At 42.1% G+C, this 20,811-nt stretch overlaps 1 protein-coding gene across 1 annotated transcript in view; it reads left to right on the top strand.

The window, feature by feature from the left end:
* GRIK4 (glutamate ionotropic receptor kainate type subunit 4) overlaps nucleotides 1-19,075 on the top strand; it is a 444,259-nt gene extending 425,184 nt beyond the window's left edge. Inside the window, exons 18-20 of the mRNA XM_035139827.2 lie at nucleotides 3,341-3,469; nucleotides 8,934-9,052; nucleotides 18,507-19,075. Coding sequence (XP_034995718.1) covers nucleotides 3,341-3,469; nucleotides 8,934-9,052; nucleotides 18,507-18,872 — 614 coding nt within the window. The 3' untranslated portion in view covers nucleotides 18,873-19,075. The remainder of the gene's footprint in view (nucleotides 1-3,340; nucleotides 3,470-8,933; nucleotides 9,053-18,506) is intronic.
* Nucleotides 19,076-20,811: the final 1,736 nt, after the last annotated feature.

Genomic DNA, 20,811 nt, shown 5'->3' with positions numbered 1-20,811 from the left:
GCAGCTGTTCTCTGTTTTCCCAAATTGATTAGTAGGAAGCAGGATTGAAAATAGCAAGCAGCAAGGGCAGAGATGAAAAGATGCTTTAAAGCAGTTAAAAATACAAGATCCAAGGGCCACCTATAGCTTCAAAGACAGGTAGAGCTGCTCTTGATTCTTTTCCCATTCCTAATTTTCTGACTGTGAGCTTCAACAATTTAAGTTTAATGGGTCACAATCTACCCAAACATTTCCAGTTCATATTCAATGAAATGTATGGAACTTGTACAACAGCACAGAGTAGTACAAAGATATCACACCGGAGGGATCCTATTGGCATAGCTGCCAAGTTTTCCCTTTTCTCACGAGGAAGCCTATTCAGCATAAGGGAATTTCCCTTAAAAAAAGGGATAACTTGGCAGCTATGCCTATTGGTTTCCAGTAGGAATGGAATCCTCTGAAAATCTTCGTCGAGCTTATCTTCAGATTTTTCTGTCTCTAATTCCTGTCTCACACCTTGATCTTTATAAGAAGTCAGAGTGTGGGGTTCCACACACACACACACACACACACACACACACACACACACACCAGTTCTGCTAAAATGATGGATTAATTCTTGTATATATTATGAGTATTATTATAGACATAATTTGCATATTATGTGAATACATACTCCAGGTTTCCTAAAGTAACCTGCAGCTAAAAATATGCATACGGCAATGCAGATAACAGTATAAAATGGGTATATATTGCTACTTATAAAATATGCTCTTTTACAGGTATTATGCGCATATATATGGCAAATAATATTGCATATAGCTAGGCTTTTTTTATTTAAAAAAACCAACCTTAAATATAAGTAGATGTTTGATGCAAGAGGCAGTTCGGTGCAGGCAAATCTTGAACAGAATGGCCTTTTTAAATCTTTTTAAAGCAGATTCCTCTTCCAACCCTGGTTGCCAGTGTTGCACATTAAGACTCGTGTCCCCAAAGCAATGTTAATTCAACAGTTTGGTGAACCTTAAACTTAACCTCTCCTTCTGTATTAAATTGCCCTAACTGTATTCTGTTACGCATCATGTGTGTGTGGTATGCTGAAGATCAGCTGACACTCCCAGGTATTGATCCTATTGAGAATTTCCCCATGCTGCAGAGCAGATCAGTTTTATCCTGGGATTTCTTTTTATCTGAGCCATGGACAGTAATGGAGGTGGTAGCAATCTGATTTAGCAGAGAGAAACCTGAATGGAATTGGGAGGGACGCAGTAACAGAAGTGGGGGGTTGCTACACCCGACGATGAGCAGGTTCTCTTGTCATTGGGCACATTCACACCACACATTGAAAGCACATTGCTACCCGCCCCGCCCGCCCCCAAAAAAGAATGCTGGGAACTGTAGTTTGCCCCTTCGCAGAGCTACAACCCTTAACAAACTACCATTCCCAGGATTCTTTGCGGGGTGGGTGGGGATGTGCTCTAAAGCAGTGGTCCTCAACCTTGGGCCTCCAGATGTTTTGAGACTACAATTCCCATCATCCCTGACCACTGTTCCTGCTAGCTAGGGATCATGGGAGTTGTAGGCCAAAAACATCTGGAGGCCCAAGGTTGAGGACCACTGCTCTAAAGGAACACATAAACTGAAAAGCTCTGTTTTGATAAAAGCATGAGGATGAACCCAAGAGGCTGTTTTGGAATGGGTATAGACGAGATGCTTTTGCCATGAGGTGAGCAAAGTTCCACTTCCTGCTCTGGAGGAAGTCTTGTTCCTTCGAGAGCTTTGTGTCAAGAAGGAAGTTAGCAGATCTGTCTTCACCTTGCTGCAGCACCGAAAGAGCACCAGCATCCTTTTTCTGACAGCTGCATCGCACGACTTCAGCACTGTCACAGCTCTGCGGCGGAAGAAGCTGGGCCTGCTGAGCACCTTAACTAGATATGACAACTGCATAATCCAGGTGTTGGAATGTGGGTTGCCACTGAACAAATAAAGCAGGAGGGTTAAAGCACGGCAATTCCATGGGGAAAAGGAGTGGGCAGGAAGGGATACTGGCCCATTTACCTGATTGCCCTCCCCCCCAAAAAAAAACCCCTTTCCTCCAGCCAGTTTTCTCCATGTGGGACTTTCTTCCTTGGGGAAGGGTGCTAGTTTTGCAAGCTGAAGGTCGCAGGTTCAATCTCTAGCATGCCCCACGAGGGATGAGGAAGATGACCCATTTCTAAAGCTCTGGAAAGCTGCTGCCAGTCAGTGTAGAATAGGCATCCACAAACTTGGCCCTCCAGATGTTTTGGGACTACAATTCCCATCATCCCTGACCACTGGTCCTGTTAGCTAGGGATGATGGGAGCTTTAGTACCAAAACATCTGGAGGGCCGAGTTTGGGGATGGATGCTGGTGTAGAAAATAGCAAGCTAAACGGAACAATGTGTTTGATGTGGTAAAAGGCACCTTCTTAAGCCAGGAGGGAAACAGCTGGGAGAAGTTGCCAGAGGGAGGGGAAACAACTTGAGTTGAGGTGCGGTTCACCAATTCCCCTTTGGCCCACTCTTCATCACACTAAATTTCCCTTCATCTCTCCCCATCATCCCAATTTCATATTTGCACAGCAGCAACCTATATTTTAACAAACCCAAAGCACGTCTTGCTGCGATCATGTCTAGTAAATCCTGTTGTTAGTGCTTGACAAGTTGGTGAATGTACAGGAGCCCACTCCTACATGGGAATTAACAGCCCTAAAGAGAGTTTTCAATTGAATTGGATACAGTAATCCACAGTGCTAAGTCGGGGGACGTGATGTCCTTGCTCACTGCAGAATTCTCTTTGGGCTTCTAAGAGATAAGAAATCATGTTTCTTGTGGTTATTATGGGAAAACAGTACATGTCTACCTATTCCCTGCTTTCCTAAGGAGGAAGCGGGAATGGGAACACAAAGCACACAGCAGTATGGTAATGAGTAAATACCCGTCCCTCTCTATAATATGAGTGGTTAGTAGTTTTCATCATTGAACATAAGTAGGATTCTCAACGAGACAGAAACATATAGAAGCAGAAGCACTGCTCTTCGTATAATGATGTTTTCAGAGATTGCATTCACAGAGTTTGGGGCCTGCTTCCATGTGGGTATTTCTTAATGCTACCCAATCTTCTGTTGCAAGCTACGAATAGAGTTGCAACTGAATCTCCACAGTCCAGGTTTTCTGAAGTGTTTGCTTGGGGGTTTTTTTAAGACTGAAACCAATGTAAAGTTTAGGGATAGCCTTGCAAATTTCAGCTCTGCAAGTAAATTATGCATTTTTAAAAGAAACTCAAAAGAAGCAGACACATTATCTGCTCCCCTTTGAAAAGGGCCTTCTTGGCTTTGCAGGTTCTCTTTTCCGTGATGAGTTTGACCTGGCCATTCTCCAGCTGCAGGAGAACAACCGCTTGGAAATCTTGAAACGGAAGTGGTGGGCGGGAGGGCAGTGCCCCAAAGAGGAGGACCATCGAGCCAAAGGTAAAACTTACAGCTGTCTCTCTTCCTCCCTCCAGTCTGTGTTCCTTAATGAAGATGTACAGGGGTGGGGTCGTTATTACCGATGAGAGCGACTGCAGGCTCCAGGGCTGTGCCACCTTTCCAGCTCAAGGATTTTAGAGTCCTCCTGGTTTGAGATATCTTTCTTTAATAATGAGAGGAGAAAGCCGAGGCGCTGGCTGCTGTGGCTCTCACGCTGTGTATTTTTGCCCGGGGCAAAGAGAGCGGAAGAGAGCCAAATGACAAATATTGGAGGCAAGCAGAGGGCAAACGGGTTTCTAATGAATGTCCACTGCATCGGCATCAGAAAATAGATCACTCTGGGGATGCTGTCCAAATCCTGAGTCCTTTAAAAACAACCACAATGGGACTTCATCAGAAGAGGTTGTTGGCTAATGGTCCAAGCTAAAAATGGTTAGAAGTGGGAGGGCAAGCGACAGAGTAATAATAAAACGCTGGAGCTCAAGGGCGAGACCTTCCGGAAATGTTATGCAAATCACCGTAAAATACATGACTATAGGCCAACGTCGCCCAACTGGGAGCTGTTGCCAGCCCAAAGCAATTGCTAGTTGTTGTTGTTGTTCAGCAGCAAGCAGAACCGGTTTTCTTTTCATTGGATAATAAAAGGTTTCCTGGCTATAGGAAGGGTCTTTTTGACCCTTGCAAGACTGGGGACTGGGGAGAGGAAAGGGAAAGCAGGAAAATCAAGCATGATGGACAAACACAATCGGGGCAACAATACACGCCCATCATCTGCCAAATCATCTTCTTGTGGGTACATATCCATACAGGGCAAGGGAAAAAAGCAGACATCTGAAAGCTGTGTGACCTGCACAATCTGATCTTGAACACAGAGGTGATAAAATTTGGGGGGGGGGGTTGAGAAACAGTTTTAAAATAGGTTGTATTTTCTCCCTAATTCTCCCCCCCTCCCCGCTCCCCCCAAAAAGTTTGAAATCTTTGAAGATGTGGGGAGGGGGGATCTACAAGAATCTCCTTGATTCTTTTGTCAAAGTATTAGAATATATTATTTCATATTGAACACTGACATGATTTTGCTTTTCATGTCTCACTCTAAACCATTTCTAGCCGTTCATAGCATAGATTCCAGACCATTTTTGCAGAGACAGGATTGCATTACGGAAGCACTTCCCAGAGCCTGGCTGGCCAGCGTCAGACACCCGGAGACAGAACACTAATTGCGTTATCTTGGCATCTCAAAAATATAACTGAGCTTCAAAGGGACAAAAATAAACTGATAAATTATGAAATGGTTGCTGCCGACATGGAGGGAAGCGGAAAAGGGGGGATAGAGAGACCTGTCACTCAGTCAGGAGTGCAGAGGAAGAAAGCGGGCTTTGACAAATCCCAGCCAGGGAAAAAAGCAGCAGGTGGGCTGATTCCAGTGCAAACAAGGGAGACTAGGAGCAGGCATAGCTGTGATTGTACTGCAGATCATGGATCTTTGGCATGGATTAAAGAGGTTCTGGCACAATCAGAATGCTTGCAGTTGTTACAGTACACAATGGGAGGAACAGGAAGTCAAGTCTTTTGCTTCCAGGGACAAAAATTCTTAACACTTGGAACCACAGAGTTAGAAGAGATCATGAGAGTTATCGAGTTCAACCCCCCCTGAAATGCAGGAATTTTTTGTCCAACATGGGGCTCGAACCCACTACCCTGAGATTAAGAGCCTCACGCTCTACCAACGTGTGTGTGTGTGTGCATATTTATGTATTAGAGTTCTGTTGTGCTCATGCCCTGCTTGTTGGTCAGCCATTGTTGGAACAGAATGTTGGGCTAGATTGACTGGTCCAACAACACTCGTCTTACTTTCTTACACCACTCTATTGGAACCACATCTGCTTACACAGGTGTGATTTATTGAGCGGCAGGAACATCCCAGAGGTGCTGCTGAAAGGATGGTGGAGAACAATGGAGAGGAATGACCCTATACTTTAGAAAATAAAACAAAGCATGCCAATGATTTATAAGGGGTGGCAGCGAGGCTTTATGTCTAAAAGCTGTGCGGAGATTAAGTCAATAAATCATCAATTCTCATGCTTTGATTTACTGTTCCAGAGGGGAGAGGAAGATTTTATAGGTGTCCTAGCTGATTAATAGTTGTACACAATAATCTTGGCACAAGCCAACAAATGGTTCGTGGTCATCAATTCAATCAACAGTTAAGTCCATCGGAGACCCAAGTAACAAGCAGCAGTAGCAGAGAGAGAGGTGTTGCTCAGATCCAGGGATTGGGGAGATGTTTCTTTCTGTTCCCATTTAAAGAGGAACCTACCTAATCTGCACTTTCTGAAATAATGTGTGAGCTGAAACACAGCCATCCTTTGTCATTCATATGTCTCTGAATTTTGCAATGGACTTCTCCAGCTTATTCATATGCACAGGAATTGTCTGGTGGCGGTGGGGTTTCCCCCCTTTAAAAATCTCAACAACTTTAGCTGGGTGCTCCCCCTGAAAAAGCTCAACAAGTTATGGCACCTCTTTTTCTAGGAAAAAGAGCCCATGGGAAAATAACATACAAAATACATTATTGCAAAAAATGTGCCAATTAGGCAGAACTACATATAAAAAATGGGCAGTTTAGGAGAAATTTCCACTAAATTTCCACGAGGACTCTTCCTTAAAAAATAATAATCTGTAAAGTAATGTGGAAAAATGAAGAAGTAAACTTAAGAGTGGAAAAATGAGAACCCTAGTGACACCAAAACTTAACAGATACCCCCATTCCTGCTTAGATCTTCACCAAGACTTACAGCTCAGCTATGACCATTTTTATCTTAAGTCCAGCAGACCATGACCTGCTGATTAGTGTTATTCAAACAGGAGTGGATGAGAGACAGGTGCCTTGTCTTCCTTACGAATTGACAGAAAAGGGAGATCAGAATTTTGAAAGTTTAAATGGATCCTAGAATGGTATCTATTGGGTTGGCCCTGTAGAATTTGATAGGACCAATGAGTAACAGTAGGCCTTAAAACTCTCAAATTCCTTCTTTTCACTCCCTTGAGGAACAACAGGTATGTGGAATGATGGCATTTGAAGGAGCTGCATGAAGGTTGAAGGTAACAATAAAAGATAGAAGGCAGAGCACTCGAAAGAAACAGAGGAAACCTGATCACTTGTGGGCCGTGTCTCTAATCTATAGCATATGTCAAGTTGATCTTTCCTCTACATTCATTTCCCTTCCAATGTTCTGTGTTCTTGTTTCAAATAAAAGCAGCCCTGGAAAGGACTCCTCCATCATTATTTACAGCTAAGAATGAAGTGGAAATCTCAAATGAGATCTTCTCTATCCTACTTTTAAAAAATAACCATAGTTGTACACTATAGTCACAGATCAAAATACATGCTATGCTCTGATGTTACTTCTACCAAATGTTATACTGTAATTCCATTGTCATCTTCCTATTCTTTAATTTACATGCTTCTGTTTGTTAAATGTCTAATGCATTGACCCAGGCAAGGTATATGTACAGAACAATTTATCTGACTGTTCTTATAGCTTATATTATCTATATTCCATCAGCTACTCAAGTATACCTGTAGTGGAAAATTATTTGTCAGATGATTTAAAGGAACACGTACTTTTAACCATCTGTCCATCAGTAATTATTATTATTATTATTATTATTATTATTATTTATATACTGCCCTTCATCAAAAGAGGGACGCGGGTGGAGCTGTGGGTTAAACCACAGAGCCTGGGGCTTGCCGATCAGAAGGTCGGCGGTTCGAATCCCCGCGACAGGGTGAGCTCCCGTTGCTTGGTCCCTGCTCCTGCCAACCTAGGAGTTCGAAAGCACCTCAAAGTGCAGATAGACAAATAGGTACCACTCCAGTAGGAAGGTAAACGGTGTTTCCGTGCGCTGCTCTGGTTCACCAGAAGTGGCTTAGTCATGCTGGCCACATGACCTGGAAGCTGTACGCCGGCTCCCTTGGCCAATAACGTGAGATGAGCGCCGACTGGACCTAATGGTCAGGGGTCCCTTTACCTTTTACCTTCATCAAAAGATCTTAGGGTGGATCACAAGATAAATTCATCCTATTGTTGCTTGCTGAAGCTGGGCCCCCAACACCCTATGGCTATCTTTCTGTTTCCTGATTTGATGTGTTGACTTAGTAGTTTCAAGGTTTTTGTGCAAACCTTGGTTGATTCCAATCTAGCACTAAGTTATAGTCATTTAGTGGTATACTTGCCCCCTGGCAAAATGTTCTGTGCCAGCAGAATGCATAAGCAGGTTACTGGTAACTTTTGTTGCACAACATTTTCTGTATACATTTTATGAAATAAGAAAGAAATAACTAAATCTCTTCTGCAATGAGTTTCCACTAGTACAATTGTTGCATTGGAGTCTTCGGTTGCACAATATTCAAACTCGCCCATCTGCTAGCGCAAGGGCACGATGGACACAGCCCTTTATATGCAAGGGAGTATACTGTAACTAACATTCTCTTTCCACAACCATTAAATCACAGTGATGGTGAAGGAGGTATTCCAACTCTTCGCCAGTCTTACTGCACCATTTGATACTCATAACTAAGGTGTTCTTGTATTAGCACTGTGTGTTTCACATGTTTGAAGCTTCAGGTTAGGTCAAAGGCATGCTCACTTGGCACAGGTTTCTGTAAGCATCTCTGAATGGAGGGCATGGCTTTTCCCTTGTTCAAATCAATAGCAGGGGCAGAATTTGATAATATGCCACCCCGTGCAAGGCCACCTGAAGCCCTCCCAGCAGCCCCCAGCCAGGCTTTGAGAAGGAGGTGTGAGGTCCTGGCAGGGTCCTAGGGCCCTCCTACCTCCTTCCAAGAGACCAGTAAGTATTTGTCCAGCTTTGAGGAGGGGGTAGGACTTTAGGACCCTGTCAGAGCCTCCACACCTCCTTGCCAAAGCCAGGCAAGCACTTACCGGGCTTTGAGAAAGTACCCTTGGTTGTGTGCCCGGTGAGACCACACCACTCGCACTGCCCTAAATCCACCTGTTGATAGAGCTTTCATCAGCTCAGTTTGCCCTGTGCAGCTAGGTCTCTCCTAGCTCAAATTCAGACAAAAAGTGCCAAGACAGATTCTTGCTCTCCGGCAACATCTGAGTCACTTTTTTTGGACAGTAAAACCTGAATAGTAAGCTTATGTTGGAGCGGTGATGCCTGTTCCCAACCAGCCAAGGGCTAGATCAGCCCATTCACCCCAATGAATAACAATAAAAAATAGTTCCTTAAAAGTTTGCCTACCATATTAACAGTGCTATTTTTCTAGAAAGTGAGATGCCAGTATTCACCATGAACACCTCCCTCATTCTCTTAGAATGACAATGGCGGCCACCTGAGAGGTGCCGGAACTGAGTTCCTGTGATTTCAAGCTGGGGGAAAAAATACCTGCATATTAATATTGTTGTTCTTCCTATTTTTTCTTTGTTTTGCTTTTTAGGCCTAGGAATGGAGAATATAGGTGGAATCTTTGTGGTTCTGATATGTGGTTTAATCGTAGCGATTTTTATGGCAATGCTTGAGTTCTTATGGAACCTCCGACACGCTGAACACTCTGAGGTAAGCCTTCGCCAGCTGTCCATTCTAACATTTTTTTTTCAAGCATGATTCACAAGTGCTGGGTACCGAGCGAACAATCTGATGGGTTCTCAAATGTAACGAAAATCCTAAATAAGACTGACTTTTTCAGTGAGTGATGTCTCCTATGAAAATGTAGTGGTGAAGCTTGGAATAAGACTGTGGATAATCTGGATACGGGCATAAAGAAATATGGCTTGGGTATTTCAATGTGAATGCTAGACATTGTGGAACATTTCTAATATGGAAAGCACTTCTGTGTAGGAACAGGAGTGTAACCTGTGTGTAGGCCATTTTGTATGCCATTGTCTTCCCCTTCTGGGTCCAATATGCTAAGCTCCATTATTAACTGTGGCTTCACTCTGCAGGAGAATACATTTTTTTTGCGCAGAAAATCGTGTAGCATGTGAAGCGTCCCTCATAGTTGATGGAATAGAATTGAAAACAGAAGTTCACCAAAATGGCTACCTATTTGCTGATCTCCTCATTCCACATTCATTTTGACGTATTCACATTTCCCAATCTTGCCAATAAACAAGAAGTTACAAACATAAGAACCTAAGAAAAGCCTGCGGGATCAGGCCAATGGCTCATCTTCCAATGATGGCCCATCTAGTTCTTAATCGATTTTAAATTTAAGCCAAGTTGTAGAGTTGATTATGAATTTCCAAGTACATGGGAGTGGTGATAAACCATTGTAGTTCCCACTCACAAGTTTGGGAGCATGGAATAGTAGAAACTAAACTAAACTAAACTAAACTAAACTAAATATTTTTGTCCCATCAGAATATATATTTATCCCTAACATATAGTAACTCTTTATATGATACTTGACATATTATTTTAAGTTACTTATCAAATATATCTCTAATGATTCTGATTTACTGACTTTAACTTTGCTGCTTCAAATATGCTGATATTCCTTCAGTTCTGTCTTGATTTCATGAAATATAGCTACTCTAAATTAAAGTGGTATCATCTGCAAGCTGGCTGTTCTTACATGTTTTTGAAGCTACTGCTATAACCTACTATTTTATGGTTCTCGGGAGCAAAGGGTACAAACAGAAGTGCTAAACAAAAAAAGAATTTCTTTCTTTTCAAAAGAAATTACTTGAAAATACATGATTCACAATTGCCTCAGAATATATAGAGAATTAATCATTCCAATAAATTTGGAGCTGAATTCCATTACAATTAACATTGCTTTTAAACACTGCCAATTCAGATGACTAAGTGCCTTCTCTGTGTTAGCATCAAGAGACTTTTTTTCTCATTTTACTATGATGAATTATGTTAATGTTTCTTCTCACGTTACTTACTACATGTCCATTTAATATAAAACCAGATCTGACTGAAATGTACATATTGTTCTATGCATATGTTTTGTGTTACATTTTGGCACAACTAAGAATAGCACTGGACTTCAAAGAAATCCATTTCTTAAATAAATAAATCCCTGGGTACATACTGAGGTGTACATTCTCATTAGTGGCATCCTAACAGGCAACAACTTTTTTTCCAAGTCCACATACAATATGTTTCTTTGAATAGCTGACAAGCCAAGTTAGCTCTAGATATTTCCCTGTTAACTAGGGCAGAACCAAAATGGGTGCGTTTTACAAACATTTTTCTCCCCTACACCCTGCCTGTATCTGCCATTTTTGAACAAGTTTTATCAACCCTTTTTATGATTATTTTGTGTAATGGAATGAGGTGGTGTATGACTGGGAATTATTTTTGTTCGAAATACATTTGTTTTGTTTATCATACAGCCAGTCATACAGTGGTGCTTCGCAAGATGAATTTAATTTGTTCCGCGAGTCAATTTGTTTTGCGAAAAATTCGTCTTACGACTCACAGTTTCCCATAGGAATGCATTGAAACTTCTTCTTTTTTTGACCATAGGAACGCATTAATTATATTTCAATGCATTCCTATGGGAAACCGCGATTCACAAGATGAATTTTTCGCAAAACAAATTCGTCTTGCGAGTCACCATCAGATCGCAAGACGCATTTGTCTTGCGAAAAATTTGTTTTGCAGGGCATTCGTCTTGCTAGGTACCACTGTATTTGGCTATGTGCTGATGACACAAGCAAATGAACCTAGTTCAGAACAAGGGTAATGTGTATAGCAAAAGTCATGCCCTTACTCTAAAACAGCTTTGTCTGCTCATACTTATATCAGCACATAGCCAAATATGATTGGCTGTATGGTGATGGCATTGTTACTAATCACAAGGGCTATTTTTCACACAAACACAAAACATTGAAGCTGTAGATAATTGGGGCTGTAAATTGTAGTGAACCAACATGGAATGATGGGGTTTGGGGGAGGGGGAGGGCTTCCAGGAAATACGGACACAACTCATCTAGGCACCAAAATGTTTGCTTAAAATTATCTGACTGAGCTCTATAGTGCTAACAAACGTAAGTCAATATATTTAGAAAGGAAGTGACAGTATGATGTTGCTGTTTTTTGTTAGAATTCACTATACCCCCCCCCCTTATCACATGTGATCCGAGGATAGTTTACAAACATAGCTGCATATACAGTCATACCTCGGTTGACAGAAGCTTCAGGTTGCGTCTTTTCAGGTTGCATCCCGTGCCGAACCCGGGAGTAGCCGAACGGGTTACTTCCGGGTTTCGGCGCTCGCACATGCACAAAAGCACTAAATCGCACTTTGCACATGCGCAGAAGCACCAAATCGTGACCGCACATGTGCAGAGGCAGCGCTGTGGGTTGTGAACGCTGCGGGTTGCGAACGTGCCTCCACCACAGATCACGTTCGCAACCCAAGTGCCCACTGTATATTAGAAGAGGGATCAGCAAACTTTTCCAGCAGGGGGCCGGTCCACTATCCCTCAGACCTTGGTGGGGGTTGGACTATATTTTGAAGAGAGAAAAAATGAACGAATTTCTACGCCCCACAAATAACCCAGAAATGCATTTTAAATAAAAACACATATTCTACTCATGTAAAAACACACTGATTCCCAGACCGTCCGTGGGCCGGATTTAGAAGACAATTGGGCCAGATCCAGCTCCCGGGCCTTAGTTTGCCTCCCCATGTATCAGAACTATTAAAAACACAGTACAGTCAACAATCATTTTATGTAGGTGTTCACTTCCCAGCCCCCACATGTGTCAGTGGAGCGCTTATAAGCACCCCTGCCCCACCCCCGTTCGTTCCTTTTTCGGGCATTTTCAGTCACTCCTGGGTTCAGCACCATGCACATGATCACACATCTTCCGGACAGGAATTATTTGTTTGTTTGTTTGTTTGTTTGTTTGTTTGTTTGTTTGTTTATACCCCACCCATCTGGCTGAGTTTCCCCAGCCACTCTGGGCGGCTTCCAACAGAAAAGTAAAATACAATAATCTATTGAACATTAAAAGCCTCCCTAAACAGGGCTGCCTTCAGATGTCTTCTAAAAATCTGGTAGTTGTTTTTCTCTTTGACTTCTGATGGGAGAGTGTTCCACAGGGCGGGCACCACCACCAAGAAGGCCCTCTGCCTGGTTCCCTGTAACTTGGCTTCTCGCAGCGAGGGAACCACCAGAAGGCCCTCGGCGCTGGACCTCAGTGTCCGGGCAAAACGATGGGGGTAGAGACGTTCCTTCAGGTATACTGGACCGAGGCCATTTAAGGCTTTAAAGGTCAGCACCAACACTTTGAATTGTGCTCAGAAACGTACTGGGAGCCAATGTAGGTCTTTCAAGACCGGTGTTATGTGGTCTTGGTGGGCGCTCCCAGTCACCAGTCTAGCTGCCGCTTTCTGGATTAGTTGTCATTTCCGGGTCACCTTCAAAGGTAGCCCCACGTAGAGCGCATTGCAGTAGTCCAAGCGAGTTAATCAGTCATTGCCTGTATAACAAATTAGAACCAGATTAAAACCAACCCCAAGCCTATAGATGGGCATTCCTCAATTACAGCTAGCTCACAGATCAGCCACCCCCATAAGTCCATAAGTCAGGGTGAAGTGGTCCATCTTCAGTCATATAATGCCATTTAAAGCCATATGCAATAGCACCGGACTGAGGGAAGAGGATTCCATCACCCAAGTGCCACAACAGAGGAAGGATCCAGGTATGGTGATATAGGGAGAGGCACTATTTTCAAGTATTCCAGTCAGTCCCAATTTATTTAGGGCTTTTAAGATTAACGTTAACTCCTTGATTTGGGCTCAATAGCATACAAGCAACCAGTATATGAATGGACAATTGGAGAAAATGAAGTGATGCTCTCAATGAGATTTCCACAAATTAAACTAGTCACTCTGTCTCCTGAATCTTACGATCTGCAATATGGGGACAAAACTACTCATTTCTTTACCAGAGTTGTTGCATTGATGAGAGGATGGTAAGAACGGGGCACGTTGGACACTCAATAATAGCTAAACAAGTTCTAAGTATTGTAGAGAAATGAGATGAGATACATTCCCTTTATGGTGTGTAAAGGGAACAGAAAGTATTTTGTGGAATCTCATACATCTTAAAATGAGCTTTTTAAAAAACAAAAAAAAACATTATAGTGCTTCTTTGGAAGAGTTTAAAGCCAGAGGCACACTATTGCAGATGTGATAAATAACGGCTTTTCTGTGAAGGTGTGCTTTCTACCCCAGAGGATGTCTTAAACAATAAGGTACCGTAAAAATCCCATGGTGTTGCTCAGCTCACTGGGGAATTATAAAAAAACCAACTTGTTATAAAAACATTTTGCCATTTTTATTTTTATTTTATTATTTTTTTGCTTTCAGCAGCAAAAATTGATATTGCTGGATTTTGGAAGGGAGCTGTTGTGCCAATATACACTGTGTGGACAAAGAATGAAGGCTTATGATAACAGAAAAGCTCCCTTTTCAGATGAGAGTTGGCAGCAGCTGGGGAAAAGCCAGGAGATATTATGTTAACACGGCCACTATTGTATAAGCTTTGCAGAAAATGGCATGCAATTTTCAAAGGTGCTAAATAAGTACGAAGTGACTTATTTATATCTGTACTACCAAGTGTTCTATGCGTTGGCTAAATAAGGCACCAACTCATCAACATAAAGGTTTAAAATTATGGGAGCCAGAATGCAACCTTACTTCACTCCTTGTGATTTTTTAAAATCATCAGTCGTACCACCATTTAAACCTACTATGACCCTCATTTCTGTATTGCTGCATAGTTCTTGAATCAATAGCAGAAGTCTGCAGTCGATGTTGGCAATCTGAAATTTCTCCCAGTCTGTTTCGAATAATAGAATCGAATGCAGCAGAAAAATCAATAAGGGCTACATAAAGGTTGTTCTTAATATTCTTAGTATATAACCTTATAATATAAAAAGGTAAAGGTAAAGGGACCCCTGACCATTAGGTCCAGTCATGACCGACTCTTGGGTTGCACGCTCATCTCACATTATTGGCCGAGGGAGCCGGCGTACAGCTTCCAGGTCATGTGGCCAGCATGACAAAGCCGCTTCTGGTGAACCAGAGCAGCGCACGGAAACGCCATTTACCTTCCCGCTGTAGTGGTTCCTATTTATCTACTTGCATTTTGACGTGCTTTCGAACTGCTAGGTTGGCAGGAGCTGGGACCAAGCAACGGGAGCTCACCCCGTCACAGGGATTCGAACCGCCGACCTTCTGATCAGCAAGCCCTAGGCTCAGTGGTTTAACCACAGCGCCACCTGGGTCCATAACCTTATAATATAGTGCAGAGTAAAACATCAGTGGTACTGTGTCCTCTGAATTCTGCTTGTTCTTCATGAATAATGCTATTTTGCAACCAATCTGATAATTTTTGAAGAGGATACCATGCATAGAGCTTTGAGGAGATTTCTAACAAGCTAATTGGCCAATAGTTTTGTAGATAATTTCTAAGCCCATTCTTCTAAATCAGGGAAACAATTCTCATTTTTTCATCCAGAAGGCATTTGTCCCGCGTGGTTATTGTAGTAAATAATCCAGCCAGGATAAGCATCCACCATTCTATATATTCCTTATAGAGCTTGGGTAAAAGTATATCTTCTCCTTGAGCTTTATTTGATTTCTGGTAGGAAATATGGGCTTTTATCTCATTACAATGCTTTGGCTGCCATTCAGGGAGGTTTGAGAAATCCTCACCTGCTGTACATGTGATTGCCCAGACTGACCACCAAATGTATTGGAGAAATATTTAACCCAATCAGAGTTAGGAATCAAGGCTTCCTATGATGATCACTTCATTTAAACCCCGGGCCACTAGTTCATTACTGCTAGTCCCAATTCCTGCCACTGGGTTTTCGTATATACACCTTTTTTGTTTTTGAGCAGACTTTTGTACTCCAATCTACGTTGGATAAAAATTTCCATAGATTCCTCTGATGGATTCTAATGTGAATCCCTGGCCAGAACTTTCTTAGTCACCTTGTGTTGACCATCAAACCAGCCAGGGCATGTTGATTGTGTGTAGTTAGTAATTGTAGAAGTTATCAAATAGGGTCTGAGTTCTGTGACAATTTGCTGGAAGACATCAACAAGATTTGGAGATTTGTTCATAAAAAGTTGACACAAGCTAATTGACACAAATTATTACTATATCGTGTCTCTTGAATATCGCTGCTCAATCCTTATCCGCCTTTTTATTATCCCAACCCGCCAGGTTCCAGGAATGAATGTTAAGACCTTTCTGGGTGTTTTCTAGTCAGTTATGGTATCTGAAAGGAGAGCTGAAGGTATAATAATTTCTTTTTCTATAATTACCCCAGGCCTGGGCTTATCTTGAGCATTTGTTGATGGATAATCCCTTTGATTTCCGGGAAATAGATTGCTAGCAGGGTAGGAGTGTTGGGCCTCTAACCTGGGCATATTTCTTCCAATACCTGCATTTTGGTTGAATGCCTGCTTGCAATTCAGATTGTTCTCATTATATTACTGGATTTCTTCACTGGCCAGTTATGAATGATTACCTGTAGAACATCTGAGGAACTATTTCTTGAAGAATCATCATTGGAATTTGGACTTACCCTCTCATTCACTACCTTTCCCAGTATTTTATTAATCCCATCATTTACTGCCTTTTCCTCCCTTCTGTGCTGGGGAGCAGGAAATAGAGTGCCGACCTGAAGTCTTCAGATCCATCAAAAGATGCCAGATTGGGGCTTGAACAAATTAGATTAGGTGACAGCCCAAGATCATTTCCTTGGAAGGTAGCGTGGGTTATCAGCATACTCATCCACTATCAGTAGCCTTGGATCAGAAAGGGTTAAGTTAAGAATGGAAAACAACTCCCCCAAGTCCATCTCTTGAGCATTCATATAAAAGCAGGTTTCTGAGCTCAAGTTCTAATCTTGATAGATGTCATTTAACCTTTTTGTTACTGAATCTGATAGGGACTTAGCAAACTCAGACCTATCCCCGTCTTGATGTACCTTCAAACCATTTCTAATTTTAGTTTCTTTGCTGGTAGGTATCTTGCAGGGCTACAGTCTTCACTAACCTGACCAGTGTACCAATTCTGGCATTCAAACCCTGAACTTTCTCTTCCAATGAATCAGTTCTACTAGAGATTCCCTTTGCTGTTTGTTTAGACAGAAGACATTGGTAGAAGTTCCCACGGTGAGGGAGTTTCTGTTGTGGCTGAGTCTATTATGCCAAGACTGTTATTACACAGTTGACATGTTGTTGTACGGAAGAAGCTGAGGTTGCCTTACAGTATATATATCAGCTCCTAGCAAGTCTGGATCGATCGACCAGTTAGCTAAGATTTCATTAGTGGAAAATGTAGCAAAAGCTCTTACTTGGGATAAGGCATTTCCAGCCCCAGGCAGTGTTTCCCAACTTTGGGCCTGCAGATGTTTTTGAACTACAATTCCCACCATCCCTGACCACTGGTCCTGTTAGCTAGGGATCATGGGAGTTGTAGGCCAAAACATCTGGAGGGCCACAGGTTGGGGGATGCCTGTTCTAAGTGTTTCTTATCAGTTAAAAATATTGAGCTAAAACAGCTGCTCTTTCAGTGCCTGTCTCCCAATTAAAATGCATGGCTTTTAAGCCCACCTAAAAGTAAAACAGATAAGCTCCTTGGTTGTATGTAACAATTAACAATAACTGCTGAGCCAAGTGACTTTAAAACTATTCAGATAAAAACAAATTAAAACTAGAACATACTGCAGAGCTCGATGACAAGCAGCCTTACTTGTCGCCATCTTCACAGGCATATTATAGGGTTATTATTATTGTTGTTGTTGTTATTGTTAGTAGAAGTCGGGAAAAGAATTTGGATTTTTACTTTGTAATTTCCCCCTGGTTCATGCAAGTCCTTCCATTTTCACCTCATGTCGAATATACGTGTACTGTACTTGGTTCAGATTGTTGAAAATGCCTTGATTCATGTGACATCATTATGTGTGTTACCTGCTTACAGAAAATAAATAAAATTAAGCTGAAAATATGTGAACGAGACATAAAACTCATGAAGGGGAGGGGGCTTAGAGCAGCAGAAGGTTCCAGGGCAAGTGCTGATATGTTTAAGACTTCCAATTCTATAAGCTATGAAGAAACCAAGACCTAGTCCTCACATCTTACTGAGGTGAGTAAACCTGTACCTGGGCTGCACCTCTTGACTGAATGTTCCTTCATATATATATATATATAGGGTTTTATAACAGAAAAACAAAAACACATAATAACAAACCACATAGGTCACACCCCATGTGGGATACAACAAATATACAAAATACAAACATACAAACATACAAAAAGGATAACATAAAAAATGAAAAGCAACATTACAAAGAAACAAAAAATAATATAGTCCTGTTTATATATCTAAATCCCTGACATTGCTGAATTCCTCACGTCCCTCCTAACTGCGTTTCATTGAATATAATCTTCAGTAATTTCTAAATCATGGTTCAAATCTTGTTATAACTTACTTAACCTTTTTTTACCTTTATTTCACATTTCATAATCCATTCAAAACTTAATTAACACTTATATCTAAAACTTACTATATTAAAAAAGAGAGAGAGAGAAATATCAACAAATCCTTTTCTACAACCTCTACATGCTTCCAAATCTTAAGCATTCTCAATATTACAATTATTTTTCAAATAATTTTTAAATTTCTTCCAATCTTCTTCCACCGACTCTTCCCTCTGGTCACGGAGTCTCCCGGTCAATTCAGCCAGTTCCATAAATTCGATCATCTTTGACTGCCCAACTGCTGATGATTAACCCCAGTTCTGATGTGGTCGCAAGGATCTTAGGATATAAAGATGGACCAGCAGTTTTGCCCAGGAAAAAAAGAAAAACATTTGTCTAGTGACATAATAAACAGGCAGGCTGTTGAGAAAGGGTTACTGAACATTTGAGAGAGCCCCCAGGAAACCAGAAAGATAGAGGGGGCTGTGACCTTGAGACAATATCTTTCTGAAACTGCTCTTCTTTTTCTTTGGCCTCCGATAGGTATCCGTCTGCCAGGAAATGGTGACAGAGCTGCGTAGCATCATTCTCTGCAAGGACAGTTTCCACCCCCGTCGGAGGCGAGGGGGGATCATACGGACTCGCCCTGTTATACAAGAAGAACGGAGAGCCCGGACCACTACCATGCTAAGCAACGGCAAGCTCTGTGGTGGCGGCGACCCCGAGCAGCTGGCACAGAGACTTGCGCAGGAAGCCGTCCTGGTCGCTCGGGGTTGCACACACATTCGGGTGTGTCCAGAATGCCGGAGGTTCCAAGGTCTTCGGGTCCGGCAAGGACCCGATTCCCCCGTGCAAAGCGACGAGAGCTTGGAATGGGAGAAAGCAACAAACAGCAGTGAGCCTGAGTAAAACAGCGGGGAGACAGCAGCAAAAGAAGCTAAATGTTCCATTTTACAGAACATGAGACTTGTACACAGTGTTGAACTATTTTTAAATTAATAAAGAGGCACCCCAGCTTGGCAAGAGCAAATCAAAGCTTTAGGCTGGGGGCTGAGCCCAATGGGAACTTTTGTTACCTGTCTTATATGAGAAAGTATCTAACCTACCTACTTTCTGAAACATTAGCTAGGATGAAGAGGACCCTTCCTCAACAGCCTGCTCCTCAGAAACATGAGGTATGGGGTATGGAAAAAAGGCAAGTCACACAGAGCTGTTGGCAACCAGAGTCACAAATATCCTAAACCAGGGTGAAAAAACATTATTGCCACAAGGACTTCTTCATGGGGTGGGGTGGGGGTTCTTTTCTTTTGGAATTTGTGGTGGGGAGGATAATTTTCTTTATTTTATTGTTGGAACTTCAGGACCTAGAGGGATCCAGCACTCCTGAGTTCGGGTGCTGAGCTCACACAACTTTCCCAGGGTCAGGTGAAGTTGCAGAAGAGGGGGAGGGTTAAGTCCCATATAAAAGCAGCCACCAACAAGGAAAGCCTGTTCAAGGAGTTACAAATACCAAAAACCAACTAACACACTGAACTTGGAGGCCTTGATAACAGCTAGAATTTCAGGGTACCTGTGTCTGTCTTGCTTGCTTAAACAACTCCCCTCCCCAACAACAACACACACATTGGTCTTTCTTTGTACACATTTTGAGAAAGCTAACCAGCAGGAGAGCAGGTTGGGGATTTGGAATTCTGTATTCTCCCCCCAGCAGGGGGTGGTAGAATTTAACTATCCCAGGTTGTCAGCTTTTGAACGTCAAGTTTTAACACTGTGTTAAGAGAGGCGTCCTTGCGATTTATTACATGTGCCCGTGATCGGCTCGGTTTTTAAGACGAAAAATCACCACCCCCCAAGTTCAATAGACTCACTTATGAACTAGACACCATCCTCTATAAGAGGGTTTCTTTGCTATGAAATATCATTGAGTGAAGGTCCACCAGCAATGCCCATGGTGTCTTTTGAAAACCTATGAGAAGAATGGACCAACAGCCAGGAAATCCTTAGCAACAGTTTTGAGCAGTTGCAGGTTTTCTGTGGGAGGAGTTCGATTTCCTGATTGACAATTCTATGCAATTCCTGATTGTAAAAATACAAGGAAGAAAAACAAAGTGATGACAAATGAACACAGGTCAAATAACCTGTTCTCGATTATTATTTTCCCCCGGTTTGTTTTTGAATGTACTGAAATAAAATCAGTCCTTCTATATAAATATAGGATTTTCTTCCCTCTATACCTTTGATATTCAGAGGTAGCTGGAGTCCCAGTTCATAAGGGGGAAGGATATGTAGTTGCCTATGGCTAATGCACTTTATTCCATTCTTTCTATCCACATTGGAGCAGTTTGCCAACTGGTTAAGTTAGTATTATATTGTCATTGGCCACAATAAAACACTAAGTGTTCTTAAGTTCTTTCAGCCGGTTTAAGCGTTCCTAACTCTCTGCATTGGATTGTGGCCACTGATCAGGCAGGGAAGATACTTGTGTTAAGGACTCTAGAAGTGGTAGAGGGAAATATTAATGTTGTTCTTCTAACTGGTTTGGGATTTATTTTAACAGGTAAAAACAGCCATCAACTCTGTGAATGGGGTATATTGAATACAGCAAACAAACAAACAAAATCTCTGATGGCATTGTAAATGTGAAACACAGAGAAACTTAGCTTTCTGCTTTTAATCCTTAATATGGCAAGAAAAAAATGACAGCAGTGAGTGCTGTGGGCACAGAGAGAAGCCTTTGGGGTTAGGGTTAGGGTTAGGGTTATCCTACTCACACAGAAAGCTCATTTCTAACCCCAGGCAGTTGGCATCAAACTCAGAATGGGGGAAAAGAAAGACCTGCATTGAACTT

Source organism: Zootoca vivipara, chromosome 15 (assembly GCF_963506605.1).
Source record: "Zootoca vivipara chromosome 15, rZooViv1.1, whole genome shotgun sequence".
NCBI classification, from domain to species: Eukaryota; Metazoa; Chordata; class Lepidosauria; order Squamata; family Lacertidae; genus Zootoca; species Zootoca vivipara.
This window is presented reverse-complemented; position numbering and strand designations above follow the sequence as displayed.